Genomic DNA, 21,927 nt, shown 5'->3' on the forward strand with positions numbered 1-21,927 from the left:
CTAATTAGAAAGACATTGGCTGCCTCCCAAATCACACCCCATTATCTATAGAGTGCACTATTTTTGACCAGAGCCCATTGCCTCTGGTCATAAGCAGTGAACTATATAGGGAATATGGTGCCATTTGGGACTCAGACATTCGGTCAGCTAGCTGGAAGGGAATTGCTATATCAACTGGGTTATGTGTATAATCAATCTGCTACATGATCATTAGATACATGTCTCTGTTGTTGAACCACCTGCATTAACTGAGCAATGAAACTTATTATTAAAAGTTATCCGGGCATGGTCACTGTGAGGCTGCACCTTCTATCTCTGCATCCACCTCAGATGTCATACTTTTTACATTTTCTCTCAGGTAACACTACATTACATTCTCATACCTGTGTAGTAACACTCTAAAAAGATAAGTAACATCATATTACCTAGTTGTTGATTGTTTGGTGTGTGTATAATGATATATTAGTCAAATACTTCAGAGGAAATGTTCATGTAAAAATAGGAATGTGTACCTAGGTCACCAGGGGGAATCCTTCCTGTTGTCAAATATGAACAGAGTTACAGAGTGTGATACCTCTGCTTGAAACAAGTGATACCCCTCTCTGAAACAATGGCTGTCAAAGCCCAGAGCCCCAGAGCTCACACAGCACACTGATGAGACTTCAGGACATCACGCTGTCAAAGTGAGAAGCACATCCCTATGACCCTTTAGCCATTTTAACCGTCAGACAGTGACAGTGCTCAGGTGCCTTCCTCAACCACCCACCCAGTCTGTCAGAAACACTGACATTTTCCTCTCATTACAAAATGCATCCTGCAGGTTTTCACAACCAACAACCTCTGTGAATGTGGATCAAGACAGCTTGATTTAGGGCAGGTGGAAAATAGTGTCCATTTTGGGATAGGCCAATGTGACATTTATATGTCCAAACTCAGTGGTAACTGTTGTAGGCCTATGGCTATAGGCTACATAAGGAACATTTGAAGGACACAAAAGTGTCACCTAGCCAAACCAAGGCAATAACAAATGTCATTATTGAAATGCTCTCATTGTCAAGGCATTGTCACAAACTATCTTTGTAGCTTTAATTGTTTCAGTGTTTGTTGAATATGCAATTCTTTTAAGATGCTAATTAGCTTTGAAAGGCAGGAGAACAATATTATCTTGTAAGAATGGCTCATGAGAAAAATGATGTGTCCCTGTTGCAAATCGCTTGGAAAAACCCCTCATAAATATTGGTGATAAATTAGTCATTTTCAACTCAGCCTGTCCCTTTAATCGTGAACCAGCGGCTGACACCCAATCAGGAACGGGTAGAGTCCGACTCAACTTCCAGAGTGAGAGAGCAAGGGATGCTCATCATGAACTAAAGAGAGAGAAAGAGAGAGCAAGAGAAGGCAGGCACCAGCCCGCGTTCAGTGAGTCAGTTGCTTTCAACGGATTCACACAGGCGCGCATTGATTGAACTTTCAGCTACGTCAAACATTGGTAAGTGATGTTTTATTTAGCTGTATTTGTTCAAATAGCGCTCATGATATAGTCGTTTTACAGTATTTAAAAACACACGCACTTTAAAGGGTTCCTTTTATTTTTATAGCTGTAGGATGATGTTCGATTTTGTGATAAATAGCTTATAACTTCATCAAAGTTGCTTTCATTGGATAATTTAATGTAGGACGATCTCATGAATTCGTCATAGTCGGTCTCATCAGCCTACAACTTCATTTAAAGGAAATAACCAATGTTTTCTAGAATATAATAATACACTTCCCGAATTGCTGGATTTGACATGTACCGGTAGCCTAGGCTGACTGCAATATGGTTGTGTGTGTAAAAAGCTGCATATTTTCATGTTCCCTGAATAGTATATCATGATTCAATTAGAGGTCCTAAATTATAATTATAACTTCATTTAATTGACCCGGCTTAAAGTTTTAATGTTTGTTATTTTCAGAGTCTAGTGGCAGTCATGTCTTTAGCGGTAGTGTTGTTTGGCACTGTGTGGCTTAAGGTGTGTGTCCCCGTTTCAATGCGACATGTCAGAGGATTGAATCAAGGCTACCCTGTAAACAGTCCTTGTTTTTGAGATAAAAATGGATTATGAGGACCATGTTGTTTGTTGAATGGTCATGGAAGGTCTCGTGATATAGTAGGCTACTGTAGGTTGCTGTTGTTATTGACATTGTTATTGATAAAGCACTCATAGCCAACAGTGTACACTTTTTGTGTCTTATTAGAAATACTTGGTGTAGGTCTATTGTTTTATTTATTGTATAGACACTGGCACTCTATTGCTGTGGAGTGTACATGCACTCTAATGTGGATGTAGGTGCTACCCTAAATGCAAATCTACCCGTTAGTGCAGTGCTGAGGCAAGTCACCTGTATTTTACCATTCCCAGTCTGCTATGCCCATATGTGCAGAGCATGCCCCAGGAGTTTGTGAATGAGTAATTATGTCCAAAAAGACAATACAGGCAAAACATTGACATTTATTTTCCACAGCATCAAGTGTCTTCTATTTAACCCATGCATTTCAGGTGGTTGTCACCTTTACAAAAAAAGATTGCAGTTCGAAAACTGCAGTTAAAGTGCAGCAACTGCAGTCGACTGTGGTATTTTGGACCCAGTAATTGCAGAATAACTGCAAATTACTGCAGAAAAAAACAGTGTTATTTTGGACACAGTATTTGCAGCATACTGCAGTTATACTGCAGTGTACTGCAGTTATACTGCACTCTGACTGCACATTTTTTGTAAGGGCAAATAGCGTTTTTAATGACTGAAAATGTAACCTTTTTCATTGTATAAATTCTGTGTTAAAGGAGAATGGAAACACTAGGCTTTAGAACACCATCTAACTGTAAATCACCATATTGCCATTGTTGCATCCCAAAAATGGCTGAATCCCAAAATTGTCTGAAAGACCATGAACTCTGCGTGCATTAACGAGCATTTTACAGCGGGTTGGTCAAAACAAGCATTGTGATTGGTTGTGACGCGTTCTACGCCAAACTAAAAAACCTGTTTAGCATAGGTAAGCCTATGACGCAAAAATGGGAATCTTGTTTTCTGTTCCATCTGACGATACTGTGTTAGCCATAGTTGGCTAGCTAGCAAGCAAGGGATAAGAGCAAGCATGGCAACGGAACATTTAGAGCGAACGACTGGGTCGCGTCCATAGATATAGAACAAAAAGACTTCACAACTGGGTTGCGTCTCGTGCAAACTAATCAATAGAATGAAAGGACAGGTAAAACAACATGAAATGCAGCTAGTTTGCTGTCTTACCAGCTTCAGTTTGAAGTGATTGTGTTAGCTGTGTAGGTGTCTAGCTCCTCTGAACAGTGTCCTGACTACAGAGCACATTTTCTATGCCAGGAAAAATCACACATCATGAATGTATCCAAAACAGCTTAAACAAACGCAAATGCAGCTACTTTGCTGTTATTCTAGCTGCACCGTTTGACCTGACTGTGTTAGCCGTAGTTGGCCAGCTAGCAAGCAAGCAAGGAATAAGAGCATTGCCAGCCAGCATGGCAACAGAACATTTAGAATGAACGACTGGGTTGCATCCATAGATATAGAACAAAAAGATGTCGTGTCTCTGGCAACCTAACCGACAGAATGAACGGCCAACCGGCTTGGCTAGCAACCAAAGACGTGTCAGGACTAGGCCTATATTTTTGTTGAGGGATGAAATAGTTGCCTATGAATACATTTATATAAATAACATGTTTTATTTAATTGGTAACCAGTTGTAGAAAAGCAATTGTACACTCAAAGTTGTGCGAAAGGACTTTTTTAGCATGGCTGTGCTGATCTACAGTACTCGGCTTATGACCACAGCTAAAAAAGTTGTTTAGCACGCCCTCTCGTGTGCAATTGCTTTAAAATTTGCTGGTGTCAAACCATTTATGAAAACATTATTCATATTTTGAAAGCTGAGAAACAGTCCTTTCGAAGGATATGACATACAATTGCACCACATCAATCAAATGGTAATCAGTCAAGTAAAAACACCTGTGAAAATGTGTATCTTCGACGAAAATCAAAGCTTATTTCCCAAACTACTTTAATTTACACAACTTCCTAATGAAGATAGAGACAAATTTAGAGCATGTTAAGTCCTCCTTATTTTGTAAGGTTTTAAAATCTAAAATCAGAATAGTAATACCTTTTACTGTGAATGAGTTACATCCGTTTTAGTGAACGGTGGTATTTTTGTAGAATTCTATGGAATGTTCTGTCATCAGACACTTTCTTATCTGGATTGTATATTAACTACATATCTGCACCAAAACATATTACTAATGGCATCTAGTCTTACATATGATAAGGAAAAACATAGACAAGTAACATAATATTAATAAATCAATAACTTTATTGAAATAACTTTATTGAGAGGAATACATTATCTCATTCAAACCTGAAAACAAAGTGCAAGTTACATAAAAAATTTGAATGACAAAATATTACGAATAAGGCATATAATAACAATAATTGTCGTTTACAACGGCAATTTCTTCTGTACATACATTACATTAGGCCTATAGCCTTATACACAAAGAGTCAGAATGAGAACAAATTAAAATAATACATGGGAGGCTAAATGACCAGTGACAAACTGAGCTAAGAGTCGCTTTACTAGTGCCTATGTCTGCAATGAGTCACATTTACTGGAGTACCACAATCTAAAACGTTGGTCCCCTATGATGCATAACTGCTTGGTCTTGCATTCTGGTGCAACACAAACATCCACGTCATATCCTATTTTCTATCCTTCCTGTACCAAAGCCAACAATTTCTAGAGTAATCCTACAGTACGTTGAATTTCACTTAGGCTCAACACTAGGCTGTGAGGGTGAGGGTGTGATTGTCCCTCAGCCCTGTCTGTAGCCTCAACAGCATGTTGTCCAGTCTCTCCAGCCCCTGTCTGTCCTTGACACCTTAGGGACAGCTTCTACTGACTTCCTGGTGCACAGGTGACATGTCTATAGTGTCATCCTCCTCAGTCCATCAGTGTCCTACAGACAGAGAGAGAGAGAGTATTTTTTTTAAACATAGGCTGGATATACAGTATATATTGGCTAATAGTACATAACAATAATACACCATTGACAGTTACCAGGTAGACCAGGATGATTTAGGATAGTTACCAAACGGACTACCAGCCTGAGCTTTCAGAAATCATAGCTATAGCTAGTCATAAGGATTAGGCTTCTGGCTTAGGCTACATTCATTCTTGCAATCAACACCCAGCAGGCTTACTAGTTTTTAGGAATCATAGATAAACAGATACCTAATGAGATATCTAGCTATGTAGCTCGTTATCTAGATAGCTAACTAATAATGATATGGGTATCATACATTTTACTGGTAAAATAGCAATCCTGCAGGAGCCCTCTCTTGTGGCTGGCTAGCTAGCTAGCTAGCTACTCTAGAATCAGACACCAGCCAGTTAATTTGAGCTCTTAGCTCATACCAATGACAAATGCTCTTCAAATGAACAATATGATAATTTTTTTTAAATGTATAGTTGTCAAAGGTGACATTAACATAAAAAAGGCAAGACAAGATCTAGATCTAGCTAGTTACTGTACCTTGCCTTTTTTAAGCTGACAGACTCATTTTATCAATTGGAAAAAATAAAAACGAACTGTATACAGTTTCTTACCTTAATATTGTTGTCCTGATCTCAATTGCAAAGCTGAAAAAGTTGTGAGAACCCTTTCAAAGCCAGTGGAGGCAAGGCGCCTCCCGGTGACAATATTCGCTTTCAGTCCCCAGACAAAACGAACAATTTGCTCAACCCTGTCAATGACGCATTGGCGTCAGCCGTTTCTATGGCAATTCAAGTTGGCACTACCTATACCTCTAAAAAAAAAAGTTGTTCAATATCAAAATCCCAAAAATGTAGAGGTTTCTATGTGATATGCACATGTTTAGTATTAGTGGATGGAATACATCTCTTTGCTTAGCTTTACTTCCTAAAGTGCTTCCATTCCCCTTTAAAGACCAATTAGCCTGTTCAAATTATTCAAATATTTTTGTGGTGTGTGCCCTATGCATGAGTAAGGAAAAGTATTTGTTGTAAATCATAAGCGATTATTTCCACACCTTCTTGGGCACATAATAGTGCATACTGTACCAAGAGAGGCAATGGGTGTAAAACAATTTATCTGAATGTTAAAAGCCTGAAATACTGTTGGTTGATGATGATAATATTATCTTAGAAATGTCTGTTGTATGGATGTTGTAAATATCCCGAAAATTCTGAGTGTCTTCAGTATTCCCAGTATTCCCAGTACTCCCAGTGCTCCCAGTTCCCCACTACACAACCAGGTCACTGTGACCTTTGGAACAAACTGCTTTCCACTGATTAGCCTACTCCAGTAGAAGAGGATTGATTATCCTGCTGTCTTAAAACTTGATTAAGAATGATGTGACCCTTCACTATAGGGAATTAAGATTAATTTCTATGTCAACTATATGGGGTATTCCGATTGATTCTCATTTGGAAAATTCAAACAGCTTCTATAATTGTGCCCTCATGTGGTCACAGTGGAACATGCACACAGGAATGGATGTTCTTAAATGGGTATATTGATTCACATAGTGACGTTTTACACTCTCATGTGTCTCTTAAACATTTTTTCTTTACTACATTCATCTAACATGCCTAAAAGTGTCATTGAGAGTGAGTGTGACTAGTACGTACCATCCACTGTATTCTCAAAAGACCTATTCTTTATTCATAGCATATCATCCATCAGCAGTTTTATTCACCATGACGTAATCGTAGGCACTCACATTTGACAAACAGATCATTATCAAATGGAATTATATGGGGTCTGTATGTAAATGTATCTAGAGTTTGTAAATAGTTTTGAATGTAAATGTGCTTGTGTGCTCTGTCACCTCATTTGACAATGGGCCATTGTCCCGTGTGTTTGTCAAGCTAGCGAGGGGTTGGATTGCATTGACTAGCACAGGTGTGTCATCAGTTACCTATACAGGTGTTTTTATAGATCAAACTCCTGACATTTTGGATCACACCACAAATATTGGTCTTCTGAGAGAACAATGCACTATATCGAAGCCATTGAATAGCATAGGCAGAGTACAATGAATTGCAGAATTTATATCCTCAAGTGAACAATTCATTTTGGCAACCAATCTGTTCTCCTGTCTGGAGCATAAGTATTACATTGTCTTTTGAAGACAACTTATGCCCCTTTTCAAAAAATGTCTTGCACTGTTTGACAGCCATGGCAATTATAGATTATAGAGGGAGCCTCATTTGCAGTCAGCAGGTCTAGAACAAGGCCTAATGTTGTCATTCAATCTCTCTCTGTTTTTTAATGCTACTATACCTGGAATAACAAGGAAAAATTGCCTAAATAACAATTTACATTCACATACTGCTATTAGCCCATACAAATGCATTGAATAACAGATAGTCCCTCCCTCCAGAATCTAAATGAAGTTTGTTCTGAAGTGTGTGTGCTTTATCAGAGAGATATAAGAAAGATCAGGAAACATTAGTATTTCTTTGTATTTATCCCCTTATTTTTTGGCATCTAAACAGTCTCCATATATACTTCCATACATGTTTTCAACTGGTACCGGGGGACCTTCAAACGAGTCTTGTGAGGCAAAACAACCGACATATACGTGTTGGTGAGAGTCTCATCTTTCCATAGGCGGGTCATAATAGTTTGTAGGCCAAACCGCTCGGACAGACCGATTTTCGGGATGTCTCATGGTCTGACAAACACCGCTCTAGCTTTTTCACCTTTCCCTGCAGAAGCGGAAGTGTTGCAGTACATAGGTGTATGTGGTGGATTGAGACGCATCCAATGCAAAAAAACTGATATCTTTAGTTTAAATTAGACCTTAGGTTAATGGGCTGAAAAAAACCACTGTACATTTAACACCCCAAAATGTAATAGTCTGCAAAGATCAGTGAAGGCTGTATTGGATGTATTATTCTGATGATGTCCTAGCAGCTATGAAAACAGACCCATCGATTTGTTGTTGTTGATTGAGAAAGTTGCAACCTCTAGTACAAGTGTTATTTGTAATTTATCACAGGCTTTATCTTGTATCATTGGAGGATTGGCTGTAAATACGAGTTTGGGGTGTGAAAAAGAGAGAGCTCTTTCCCCCCACCCAGAGGCTAACACACACCCTGGTGTGATACCCACACACAAATACTAGCTTTATTGGTTTGGTTCATTCTCAAGCTTTGTCACGCTTAATTGAATTGATTTGAAAAGAGGGCATTGGTGTACAGTAGGAAAGCTAGTTTAAAACAGATTTGCTAATAGCACCAGTCGCTCTATTAACAAGTGTGGAAAATAATGGGAATATGTTGGTAGATATGAAAGGCAACTTTTAACGTTTTCCTTTGTGCTGTGTATGGTTTTACCCTTGTATCATTCAGCTGTATTTTGTAAGCTGACGCAAAGGCCTATTTGTTTTCAGTATCTAATGATGTAATGCTCAAAGGTTGCTCTCCTATTGACCATTTGATGATATTAGGCTCTCTATAACATTAACACCAAGCAGTTTATTGACCAAGCCTGTGGCGTAACTCAAGATCACCAGTGCTTCTTCCACATCTTGAACATGATGACACATGTTGACCTCTGAGGGTCATCCAGTGCTTGACCCTGCCCTCCTCCCACTACACTGCTCTCTGCCAAGGGGATTTGCCTGAATGCTGCTCCCTCTGACGTGTGGGTGTTTAATGTGTGGGAACATGGAACAGGGAGTGGAAGGTCAAACATTTTAGACGTGAAATATGAAATGAGGACAGTAGGAGAGGACAGTAGGAGTCAGTTGAAAATGGACAGTGGTTTTGGCCATATAATTATAATTATGTTATACTGAACAAAAATAGAAAAGCAACATGTAAAGTGGTTGGTCCCATGTTTCATGGGCTGAAATAAAATATCCCAGAAACTTTCCATATGCATAAAAAGCTTATTTCTCTAAGTGATTGTGCACAAATGTGTTTACATCCCTGTTAGAGATAATCCATCCACCTGACAGGTGTGACATATCAAGAAGCTGACTTAACAGCATGATCAGTACACTGGTGCACCTTGTGTTGGGGACAATAAAAGACAACTCAAAAATGTGCAGTTCTGAAACACAACACAATGCCACAGATGTCTCAAGTTTTGAGGGAGCGTGCAATTGGCATGCTGACTGCAGGAATGTCCACCAGAGCTGTTTCCAGATAATTGCATGTTCATTTGTCTACCGTAAGCCGCCTCCAACGTCGTTTTAGAGAATTTGGCAGTATGTCCAACCGGCCTAACCACGCCAGCCAGGACCTCCACATCTGGCTTCTTCACCTGCGGGTTCGTCTGAGACCAGTCACCCGGACAGCTGATGAAACTGTGGGTTTGCACAACCGAAGAATTTATGTACAAACTGGGAAGATAATCAACTTGCCTGTCATCCTCACCAGGGTCTTGGCCTGTCTGCAGTTCGGCATCAACCGACTTCAGTGTGCAAATGCTCACCTTCGCTGGAGAAGTGTGCTGTTCACGGATGAATCAGTGTCATGATTCCTTTATGGTTCATTATCTGAGGTGCAAGAAGACCATAGAACAAGGCCAGGTATAGACTAATGACTAGACGAGCTGGTCAGATCCTGAACTGCATTATGGCTAAAAAGGGAGAGAAATACAATCAATTCTGCCCTACAGCCACTGTCATATGTGGGATGTAGGCTAATGACTAATTGTCTCCCCCCCCCCCCTCTCTCTCTCTTTCGCTCTCTATCTCTCTCTCTCTTTCTCTCTCACACATAAAGAGTAGCTCCATCAGACGCTGGCACATTTGCATTGTAATAGTGAGGCAGCCACATTCCAGTGCTTGGACACAATGGTGGAGAGGAAGCTCTGACCTGAACACTCCTGCTAGGTCTTTGCACAAGCAGACCATAAAGCTGCCATTCTCACACGTTCTCCTCCTCCAAGGAGGAATCCCAATCAACCACCCACAATACACACACACTATGAGACACTGGGTTACACAGGCAGCCTCATTGACGAAGACGCCATAAATGAAAGACACACACAGTTTAATGGGTTGTCGTCTTCTTTAGTATCCAACACCTAAAGCAATGAACCAGGCATGGATCATTGAGGATCCAAAACAGCTTTGGGGGTTCTAAACAGCACAAACACACACACACGTATTAATCTGGAAAACTGTTCGCCGACATCTTTCAAGTTTGAGGAATTTATTTGTACTCAAAATGCAATCACGTCAGAAGAGCTTCTGTAGGTATGGAACTGACATGTGTCCAGCCATTTGAAAACAATTCTGGAAACAGGGCAATACAGGACAGATAGATACTGAATCGGATGTGACACAACGTAACGTACATTGCCTCCAAATCACATTATGCCCCTCTTCCGGTTACGTAATTAAGAGGTCCCATCTGGTATGAGCGCGCCAGCGACGCTCCCTGACAGTAATTGTGTTGGTGCACATGTCAGTCCCATTCAGGGGACTCAACATCTATTATCTCTTCCTGTTAAGATTAGTGCACAAATGTTGCTGGGGAGATTATAGCTGGAGTGGAGGGGGGGACTGGGACCCTTGTAATTGAAGGGAGAGGAGAGGAGAGGAGAGGAGAGGAGAGGAGAGGAGAGGAGAGGAGAGGAGAGGAGAGGAGAGGAGAGGAGAGGAGAGGAGAGGAGAGGAGAGGAGAGGAGAGGAGAGGAGAGGAGAGGAGAGGAGGATTACCATTCATGTTGTGTGACAGTCTTTTCTACTCAAAGAATTGGCACTATAATGGTTGTACAAGCTCAAATCAGACTGGTCAATGCAAATGTAGTGTGCATGTTTTCAAGTCATTGTTTTGTAAGATCATACAGAGGAGAGGTCTGTCTTTATTTAATAAGATATGTCAGATTATCATTAATCATTTGATTTCACACATTTTTCTGTTTTCAATGGTACAAAACAAAGAAAGAACAGATGTTACATGAAATTAGATCTTTATCACCTAGAGCAGACAAGTCAAAGAGTGTTGCAAACAGAGCCAAGCAAGGTGATAGACACTATGGCATCTAGACAGACCCCCCCCCCCCCCCCCCTAAACAGACAGATCAATAGGTATCGACGGCCCATTGGTCCCTGGGGAATGACAGTCAACTGTTTGGCTGCCTATCGCTCTGGGTGGCGGCATCCTGATTGCAGGCCATCCACCACTTAAACGCAATTTACCTTCCAGACTTGCCCTTTTTGGGGAGAGAGTTGAAAACATTTTTTACATTTTACATTTTAGTCATTTAGCAGACGCTCTTATCCAGAGCGACTTACAGTAGAGTGCATACATTTTTATTACATTTTTACATACTGAGACAAGGATATCCCTACCGGCCAAACCCTCCCTAACCCGGACGACGCTATGCCAATTGTGCGTCGCCCCACGGACCTCCCGGTTGCGGCCGGCTGCGACAGAGCCTGGGCATGAACCCAGAGACTCTGGTGGCGCAGCTAGCACTGTGATGCAGTGCCCTAGACCACTGCGCCACCCGTAGTATCTATACTACAGTATAGATACAGAAAAAACATGCACTTGGGTACTTGTAGTGTTCTTATAAATGCAAAATGTTGAGTTTATTATTTTATATCAGCCTCTGCTGCTTTAATATACCAAACGCATACATTTTTGTAATACAGTACATGGAACCATATTAAAACTGTTCCAAAGTTAAAGTCAACAGGTGATAGTTCCACCTCCATGCCTTATTCATTAGAAGTCTGCAGACAGTGTGTATGTGTCTGTGACACAGGCAGGCATTAGGTGCCTTTATGAGGCTGCTCTGCCCTGTTGTTGTAGCAGGTCTTGTACCTGTCGACCGCCTTCTCTCTCTCCCTCCTCACACGGAAGCAGCCCAGGGCTGACATTCTCCTTTCTTCACCTCTAATTGCTCCTGTGGGACTCATCAGGCCCGCTGAGGCTAAGGCTGAGGCTGTCTGCAGGGAGGCCCCCACTACTCTTCAACACCCTAAAGACGTCCTTATGCTTCCCAGTCGAAACAGTTTGGAAGAGTTTGTGCATATATTATGATGACATTTTGTGAAGTTTTTGTTTGTTTTGGACTTCGGGAAGGGTTTTTTCGGTTGTTCGGGCACACAAAAAATGTTTCTTAAGGTAAGCCGAAGTTGGTAACCCGAAATCTACCTCGCTTCGTCAGTGATTGGTCAACAGTAGGGATTCTTCAGTAAAGTCTTTGTTGTCATTCAATGAGAGACGACTCGTTTTCATGCACATTTAGTCATTTAGAAATACTGCATCATGATTAGAAAAAGTCGCAAAAAAAGGCTGTTTCTTATGCTGGGCATCATTTAAGAGTGATAATATATAATATATATTAATAATAATATATAAGTGATAGGCTAATATTGTCACCCACAGACTATTCTTGATTTAATCTTGTCTTTACATATACTAAATCAAATATTTGTGAAATTTGTTTTGATTTAGAATGGACCATTATCATGCACCTGTCTCAAAACAGGGGTAGCGGGAAAAATACATCTATGCACTTAAATAGCGAATGGAGGATGCTTTTCCCATGATTCATTTTCATGCCAGCCAGGTAGGCTATACTCCTCTTGTAAAGATAAGCAATGTGCTTAATATTAGGAAATAAATATAGTAGGTCTAGCCTACAGAAAGCTGATGGACCCTCCTCTTTTTAGTAGAGGCTATCACTCTGTTTTGTCACGCAATTGCATAGCCTACAGAAATGTTGCGCAACATGAGCTCATGGGCTCTCATGAAGTGTTTGACTCGATTTTCGATTGCGTTTGCATTGATGTCAGAGTAATTAGAGGGACAGTAGAGTGCTGAGTACCAGGCAGTTAGTAAGGTTGGTAGGCTACTAATGATCATGAGCAGCATCAGAGTTTGGAGAAGCCTAGTTACCGTGACTAAACGGTCACGTGGAATTTGACTGCCTTCATGACTCGTGACCGCCGGTGTGGCGGTAATACGGTCACCGCAACAGCCCTATTCGTCTCACACATGTTGGTATTCAGTCTGCACTACATGAACCCCAGTCTCTCAGCAGGACCTGTGAATAAATTAGCAAACATTTTGTAGTGGGAATGGATGGGAAGCTGTCTGTGTTCTCTGACATAGTATGTAACAAAACCACTCTAGATCCAGGTGACTTCCCCCAGCAAGACTCTGTCAGGGGATTTAACAGGTCACAGAGCTGAGGGAAATGGCTCCCGGCTAGGCTGGGGCCTTGACTAATGTGTTTCACTAGGCTAGCCCCCATTCTGCTCTGCTGCCTTCTAGGGAAGCCTCACTTCCACACTGATATACACAGGAATTAGTCCCCTCAACTGAAAATATAGTAAGAGGCAAAGAGCCCCCAGCCCCCTGTGTTCCTTTTAACCTGACTGATTCTGACAGCAAATCAATACGCTTTGGTATCTGTTACCTTATTCAATTAGTCCATTTCATAAAGCAGGCATAATGGCCCTAATGGAGGACATGTTGAGAGGTCAGATGGCAGCAGTAGAAAAACAACGGTGTGATTGCAGGAGTCAATTCGCCCATCGTAATTATGTCTTTTAACTGATTCATGGCCCCTGCATCCGTCCCTCTCACCATCAGTGAAGCAGTGTTGACCCTTAGCTTTCTATGCTGATGAGTAGATACACATGCACTTAATGTCAGCACAGATGCTGTAAATCGCAAATTGTAGAGTGGGGAAAGAAATGCAGAAAATACATGTGCACTACCCCTCCCCTTTCCACTGCAATCACATTGGCAATTTCCTTGATAAGTAGTAAAGGGGCCGAGGCATGGCTTGTTGTGTGAAGCAGGGAAGCTGGTGATTGCTGGAAATGACGTGGTGGCCTGATGCTTCTGTCTGTGTGTGGTTTATACATCATCTGGTCAGGACATGCATGGCATGTTATTAGGCTGTATAACACCAATGTGCTGTATATTGTAAGAGACTGAGAGTATCCTAGATGGGGAAAGGGGTATTGCCGTAAGTGAGCAAATTGCTCCGTAAGTTTTGTGCTCTCTAAAATAGAGCAGTTCATGTGGATTTGGACTATTGATTGATTGATTGGTGTTTTAAGTGCAAATCCTTTTTAGCCTTTTTTTAGTTAAAGGCTAATTGAACACCAACGTTTGTCTTCTTCTTCCTTTTATCTAAATGAAGATAAATTAAGGTTGATAGCATGTCATTATTCAATTGTCTGTCTGTTTTTGTGTATTGTTTGTTTTATCTGTATTCAGATCATGATACACATTACTTTAAAAAAAAAGATGGAAATGTGTCCCTCTAATCGTTCCTCCTCTTCCCCCTGACAGGTTCCAACACAGCCATCAAGGAATAGGACAATGAGGGTGAAGCCCAGCTCCCTTATAGGACGTAAATATCAGGGGAGATAGAGGCTTGGCGTTTTGTGCAAACACCACAGTTCCACTATGAGGACTTGCTTGCTGGTCCTGCTATGGGCGTCCCTGTCCCACTACGTGGATGCCATGTCTATTACCAGAAGGATTGTGGTGGAGATGGGAGAGATGGAAGGAGAGGAGGAGGAGGACAGAGATGGAGGAAAGGGAGGGAAGCTACTGAAGCGTTTCAAACGAGGATGGATGTGGAACCAGTTCTTTCTACAGGAGGAGTACACTGGGATTGACAAGCAGTACATTGGCAAGGTATATCCTTTTGTCTTATTGCAGCCGTGCACTTCTGAAAGAGCAGTGTGGGGAAAACCCCACTCTGCTATTGTTGAATTCTGGCCTTAACACAATGACAATATAAATATTGAGAAATCTCCCAGAGCATCAAATGTCAATGTCACTGGCTAGTGGGACCACATCATATCCCCCCACCAGGATTGGGATTTTCTGATGTAACACAACAGCATACATTGCATGTTTTAGAGGCTGGAGAGAGGAAAGCTACTGAAGCCCTGTACCCTGTAATACCCTGTAACCCTCCAGGCTCTCACAGCGAGACCCGGCTTCACAGAGAAGCAGGGAGATAATCAAAGATTGAGAGAAAAAGGGTCAAAGAGAGAGAGGGGTGGGGGTGGCGGGGGGGGGGGGGGGGTGGTAGAGACAGAGGGAGAGAAAGGCATTCTGGAGCCACCACCATCAGTCTTGCATTAGGTTACTCTGTCGAGCCCTGGGGAGTGAAGCAGCGCTGTGCAGTGGATTATTTCCATATGCCTTGTAGAAAATAATTCACCTTGTCAGGTCCCTCTTTTTTTCTCTACCAAGCCTGCCTCTGTGTTGCCATGCATATAATGAGATGTTATCTGTCACATGTGCTTTTCGCTGTTCTGTCCTCTCTGGTGGGACTGAACAGCCTTGTTGTGTGTTATAGATGTTTAGGTGGACATTGTTTACCACCAACAGCACTGTTGAAATGCATATAAGTCTGCTGTCGTGAAGATGGGACACACTGAGCATGGTAGAGGATAAAACCCAATTCTATGCCCATTGCTCAGAGTTGCATAATGGCTACTTAGAGGCATGGGAATAAGAGATGAGATGAGGCAGGAACATATGTGCTGAAAGGGGAATTGCAGGTATTATGTGTTACATGTTGGATTTAGATGATTGAGACATCTGTGGGAGGCTACAATCATTCATTGTTGATCATGTCAAGGCTTTATACCATCTTGGCTTTCTTCTTTTTCAAAGACTGGCTCCTTTCTTTCCCTAGATCATTGTGAACTCCCGTTTCATTCATGTGTGCATGTTCTGAGACTGTCTTGTGCTTTGACATTTAACTAGAAAGGGCTTACTGTGTGTTCTCAATGACAGTGATCAGAGGGCATTGAGAGTGCACTCTGATGTTAATTGATTCATTCAGTGGATCTCTGTTTGTAGCAGTGTATCTATATAGACAAAAGTACTTGGAGAGGTAGATATACTGTTTGACAGATTAATTGGTATGTTGTACTAAATACCATAACCTTTACAAACCATGTGGTATGATTTTTTACTCCATTTACAAATCAAGGCGTTGTCAGCAAAGCAAGACCATATTAAGGAAAGACGGAATGAGTCACTTACCACTCAGAGACCATCAGTACCCTGCCCGTCACCTCCCCTACATTTGAAGTCAGAAGTTTACATACATTTTAGCCAAATACATTTAAACTCAGTTTTTCACAATTCCTGACATTTAATCCTAGTAAAAATTCCCTGTCTTAGGTCAGTTAGGATCACCACTTTATCACTTTATCACATTCCCAGTGGGTCAGAAGTTTACATACACTCAATTAGTATTTGGTAGCATTGCATTTAAATTGTTTAACTTGTGTCAAACGTTTCGGGTAGCCTTCCACAAGCTTCCCACAATAAGTTGGGTGAATTTTGGCCCATTCCTCCTGACAGAGCTGGTGTAACTGATTCAGGTTTGTAGGCCTTCTTGCTCCCACATGCTTTTTCAGTTCTGCCCACAAATTTTCTATGGGATTGAGGTCAGGGCTTTGTGATGGCCACGCCAATACCTTTGTTGTCCTTAAGCCATTTTGCCACAACTTTGGAAGTATGCTTGGGGTCATTGTCCATTTGGAAGACCCATTTGCGACCAAGCTTTAACTTCCTGACTGATGTCTTGAGATGTTGCTTCAAAATATCCACATCATTTCCCTCCCTCATGATGCCATCTATTTTGTGAAGTGCACCAGTCCCTCCTGCAGCAAATCACTCCCACAACATGATGCTGCCACCCCCCGTGCTTCACGGTTGGGATGGTGTGCTTCACGGTTGGGATAGTGTTCTTCGGCTTACAAGCCTCCCCCTTTTTCCTCCAAACATAACGATGGTCATTATGGCCAAACAGTTCCATTTTTGTTTCATCAGACCAGAGGACATTTCTCCAAAAAGTATGATCTTTGTCCCCATGATCTTTGTCCCCATGTGCAAAAACCGTAGTCTGGCTTTTTTATGGTGGTTTTGGAGCAGTGGCTTCTTCCTTACTGAGCGGCCTTTCAGGTTATGTCGATATAGGACTCGTTTTACTGTGGATATAGATGCTTTTGTACCTGTTTCCTCCAGCATCTTCACAAGGTCCTTTGCTGTTGTTCTGAGATTGATTTGCACTTTTCGTTCATCTCTAGGAGACAGACTTGTGTCATGCACAAAGTAGATGGCCTAACCGACTTGCCAAAACTATAGTTTGTTAACAAGAAATTTGTAGAGTGGTTGAAAAATGAGTTTTAATGACTCCAACCTAAGTGTACGTAAACTTCCAACTTCAACTGTACCTGTCACTCGCACTCTACCTCACAGCCCATCTAATGCAAACTGTAAATAGTATGTTTCGCTAGCAGGGGTCAATTCCATTTTCATTCCTCTCAGTTAAATTAGATAAGGTACTTTCCATGTAAAAGGACCCATGAGCACCAACTTGTGATGTTCATGAGCATGTCAAATTGGAGGTAAAATGAAAGTTGAAAGAGTCTATTTTTATTTTGAAAAATAGGAGCATTTATATATTTTTCAACCATTTCCATCTAAAACATTTGGAATTAGCTCAAGGCCCCTACCAACTAATATCAACACTTATATTTCATGTTGGATACATTTTTCTGCCTTCTGTAAGTTGAAGAAACATTGCCTTGTGCCTTGATATTCTGTTACCAAACGCCCACACTCTCCCTCATAAGGAGGAGGATATTAAAGGTACACAGAAGTAACAAGTAAAGGTAGACCTATCAATTAGTTCCAGTGTTTTTACTCATATAAAGGTTGTGTATTAATTATTAAGTAATTAAAAATCTAAATGTTGTCACAAAATTGGTAACGGAATTTCTGCAATTGATTTGGGAAATGGGAAATCATAGTAGTCACAAACTACAGTTGGGTTCACAAGTTTGGACAGCACAGTGCAGTATAGCACAGTAGAGTACAGTACAGTAAAGAACAGTAGAGTATAGTTCAGTACAGTAGAGAAGAGTAGAGAAGAGTAGAGTTCAGTACAGTGCACAGTAGAGCACACTACAGTTGAGTACACTATAATGTACTGTATTTTACTGTACGGTACTGAACTCTACATTACTGTACTCTACAGTACTCGCATGTGCTCTACTGTACTATACTGAAGTGTACTCTACTCTACTGTACTGAACTCTCCTCTTCTACTGTTCTGTGTTGTACTTTACTGAGCTCTACTGTGCTGTGCTTTGATGTCCAAACTTCTGAAACATAGACATCTATGATTGGTTCAGATTTGATCCGTTCCGGACCAACCACATTTGGTCTTGTTTGGGGGCAGAGCTCACTAAAATAATAGCCAGTGTGTAGAATAATACCCAAATATGAAAAGTAGGATATTGCCTATTTATACCGTTGACTACCTATTTAGGATACATCACCATGAAGAGAATTACATTAATATCTATAATTATGTATTTCTGTGTAGTACAGATCAGGGACCCATGATGAAATTCCGTTCCGCCAGGTATAAATCCACTTCACTTAGTGTAGTTCACAAACCAAAAGGCATGTTTTCAAAGTTAATGTGTCATGTCATAGCTGACACCATTCTTTCTGCAGACATCTTGAATCTTAATTCAGAGCAGATATTAAACAGAGTTTTTGGGAAACGTGGACATATAACAGGAGGGAGATTTTACCTACATTCTGTACCCAAACTTTTGCATCTGCACAGTTCATCCAGTAAATGTGTTTTTGTAAAATTGTTTGTGTAAATTGTTAAAAGTAATCCTTGTGCATATAGTTAGTTGTATGGTTTGTTAAACTTTGAGTTCAATGGGTCTCAGTACAATTGCGTAACTGAGGAATTGCCCATAAGGAATTTCCCCATTGGAATACTAGTCCAATCCCTAAATGGACTGTTTAACGCAGTTATTGTATCGTAGATACACTACATGACCAAAAGTATATGGACACCTGCTTGTTGAACATCTAATTCCAAAATCATGGGCATTAATATGGAGTTGGTCCCCCCTTCGCTGCTATAACTTCCTCCACTCTTCTGGGAAGGCTTTCCACTAGATGTTGGAACATTGCTGCAGGGACTTGCTTCCATTCAGCCACAAGAGCATTAGTGAGGTTGGACACTGAAGTTGAGAGACTAGGCCTGACCTGCAGACGGCATTTCAATTCAACCCAAAGGTGTTAGATGGGGTTGAGGTCAGGGCTCTCTGCAGGCTAGTCAAGTTCTTCCACACCGATCTCGACAAAACATTTCTGTATGGATCTCACTTTGTGCAGGGGGGCATTGTCATTCTGAAACAGGAAAAGGCTTTCCTCAAACTCTTGCCACGAAGTTGGAGGCACAGAATCGTCTAGAATGTCATTGTATGCTGTAGCATTAATTTTTCCCTTCACTGGAACTAAAGGGCCTAGCCCGAACAAGGAAAAACAGCCCCCGACCATTAGTCCTCCTCCACCAAACTTTACAGTTGGCACTATGCATTCGGGGAGGTAGCGTTCTCCTGGCATCCGCCAAACCCACATTCGTCCATCCGACTGTGAGATGGTTAAGCGTGATTCATCATTCCAGAGAATGCGTTTCCATTGCTCCAGAGTCCAATGGCTGCGAGCTTTACACCACTCCAGCCGACGGTTGGCATTGCGCATGGTGATCTTAGGGTGGTGTACGGTTGCTCGGGCATGGAAACCCATTTCATTAAGCTCCCAACGAACAGTTCTCGTGCTGACGTTGCTTCCAGAGGCAGTTTGAAACTCGATAGTGAGTGTTGTAACCAAGGACAGACAATTTTTATGCGTTACGCGCTTCAGCACTCGGCGGTCCCGTTCTGTGAGCTTGTGTGGCCTACCACTTCGCGGCTGAGCTGTTGTTGCTCCTAGAAGTTTCCACTTCACAATAACCACTTACAGTTGACCGGAGCACCTCTAGCAGGGCAGAAAGTTGACAAACTGACTTGTGGAATCCTATAATGGTGCCATGTTGAAAGTCAATGAGATCTTCAGTAAGGCCATTCTACTGCCAATGTTTGTCTATGGAGATTGCATTGCTGTGTGCTCGATTTTATACGCCTGTTAACAACTGGTGTGGCTGAAATTCCCGAATCCACTCATTTGAAGGGGTGTCCACATACTTTTGTATATACTGTATAGTGCAGTATACATCCAGTATTTGCCTTGCTGTCATCTCTCTGAAGGCCCCATTTCTCACAGGAGACAAATATGTTAACTATTTTTTTGATTTTCTATGACAGCTCCAATCCGATATGGACAGGGGGGATGGAACCCTGAAATACATTCTAAGTGGGGACGGGGCTGGAGACATATTTACCATTGATGAAAACAATGGTGACCTCCATGCCAATAAGAGACTGGACAGAGAGGATAAGGCCTTCTATACCCTCCGAGCCACCGTGGTCAACAAGAACACAGGCATGAAACTGGAGCCGGAGACAGAGTTTATTGTTAAACTCCATGACATCAACGACAACGAGCCAATATTCACTAAGGAGCTTTACACTGTCAGTGTACCAGAGAGGTCCAATATGGGTATGTGCTCTTTAACTTTAATTTGACTTTCGACATTTCAACGTCATGACCCATCAATTTAACTCTCTTTGATGATAAAAGATCAGCACGGTTTCAAGGTCAATGGGAACTTAAAGTGTAAATTACCATGTATGGTTTTGATCATGTGGATGTGAGTTCGTATTCATCATCAGCGATTAACAAAGCCTTTTTTATCTTCCATTCTCAGGTACTTCAGTCACCCAGGTGACAGCCACGGACGCAGACGACAGCATGTACGGGAACAGCGCTAAACTACGATACAGCATCAGCCAGGGGCACCCGTACTTCTCAGTGGAACCCGACACAGGTCCGTCCGTCTGTCTGCCTGCCTGCCTGCCTGCCTTTGTCTTTCTGTGTGATGTCTGTCTGTCTGTCTGAAACAGCAGCAATGCTGTTTAATCCCTCAAAGCAATTATTATTACAATGAAGAGAGAGACTGTAATGCAATGTAATGTTCAGAGTCAGACTTCCAGAGCAATTACTATTCTCTCAGCCCCCTGTGCATTTTACAAAGTAGACTGAAACATTTAATCATTTCTAATGTGCACTCTGGAACATCTCCCATTGCTGGTTCTGTGTTTAAACAAAAGGGAAATGGAAACAAAAAAGCCTCCAACTGGCAGATTATTGTGTGGCTTAACAGCGATATGGTTTATCCCTGATGTGACATGGACGATGATGTCCCCGTCACACCAGAGGACATGAAATCCTACGAACTTTGGAAAAAATAGATGTTTCTAAGGGTTAATCTGAAAACAGTCATATCATAGATTATAGAACCCATTCAAACAAGCCAAGCCAGGCCAGGCCAGGCCAGACAGTATTGTTTAGGATGGATGTTGGGTCAGTTGCCATTTTCACTGTCTCATAAAAATAATTAGGTTCCAGCTGAAGTCAGAAGTTTACATCCACTTAGGTTGGAGTCATTAAAACTCGTTTTTCAACCACTTCACAAAGTTCTTGTTAACAAACTATAGTTTTGGCAAATAAGTTAGGACATCTACTTTGTGCATGACACAAGTAATTTTTCCAACAATTGTTTACAGACAGATTATTTCACTTATAATTCACTGTATCACAATTCCAGAGGGTCAGACGTTTACATACACTAAGTTGACTGTGCCTTAAACAGCTTGGAAAATTCCAGAAAATGATGTCATGGCTTTAGAAGCTTCTGATAGGCTAATTGCCATAATTTGAGTCAATTGGAGGTGTACATGTGGATGTATTTCAATGCCTACCTTCAAACTCAGTGCCTCTTTCCTTGACATCATGGGAAAATCTAAAGAAATCACCCAAGACCTCCTCAGAAAACAATTGTAGACCTCCACAAGTCTGGTTCATCCTTGGGACCAATTTCCAAACGCCTGAAG

General features: G+C 41.4%; 1 protein-coding gene across 1 annotated transcript in view; it reads left to right on the top strand.

The window, feature by feature from the left end:
* Window positions 1–1,374: 1,374 nt before the first annotated feature.
* LOC139550751 (cadherin-6-like) overlaps window positions 1,375–21,927 on the top strand; it is a 32,399-nt gene continuing 11,846 nt past the window's right edge. The window contains exons 1-4 of the mRNA XM_071361873.1: window positions 1,375–1,489; window positions 14,378–14,728; window positions 20,239–20,533; window positions 20,742–20,861. Coding sequence (XP_071217974.1) covers window positions 14,495–14,728; window positions 20,239–20,533; window positions 20,742–20,861 — 649 coding nt within the window. The 5' untranslated portion in view covers window positions 1,375–1,489; window positions 14,378–14,494. The remainder of the gene's footprint in view (window positions 1,490–14,377; window positions 14,729–20,238; window positions 20,534–20,741; window positions 20,862–21,927) is intronic.

The sequence above is a fragment of the Salvelinus alpinus genome, chromosome 23 (genome assembly GCF_045679555.1).
Source record: "Salvelinus alpinus chromosome 23, SLU_Salpinus.1, whole genome shotgun sequence".
Taxonomy (NCBI): domain Eukaryota; kingdom Metazoa; phylum Chordata; class Actinopteri; order Salmoniformes; family Salmonidae; genus Salvelinus; species Salvelinus alpinus.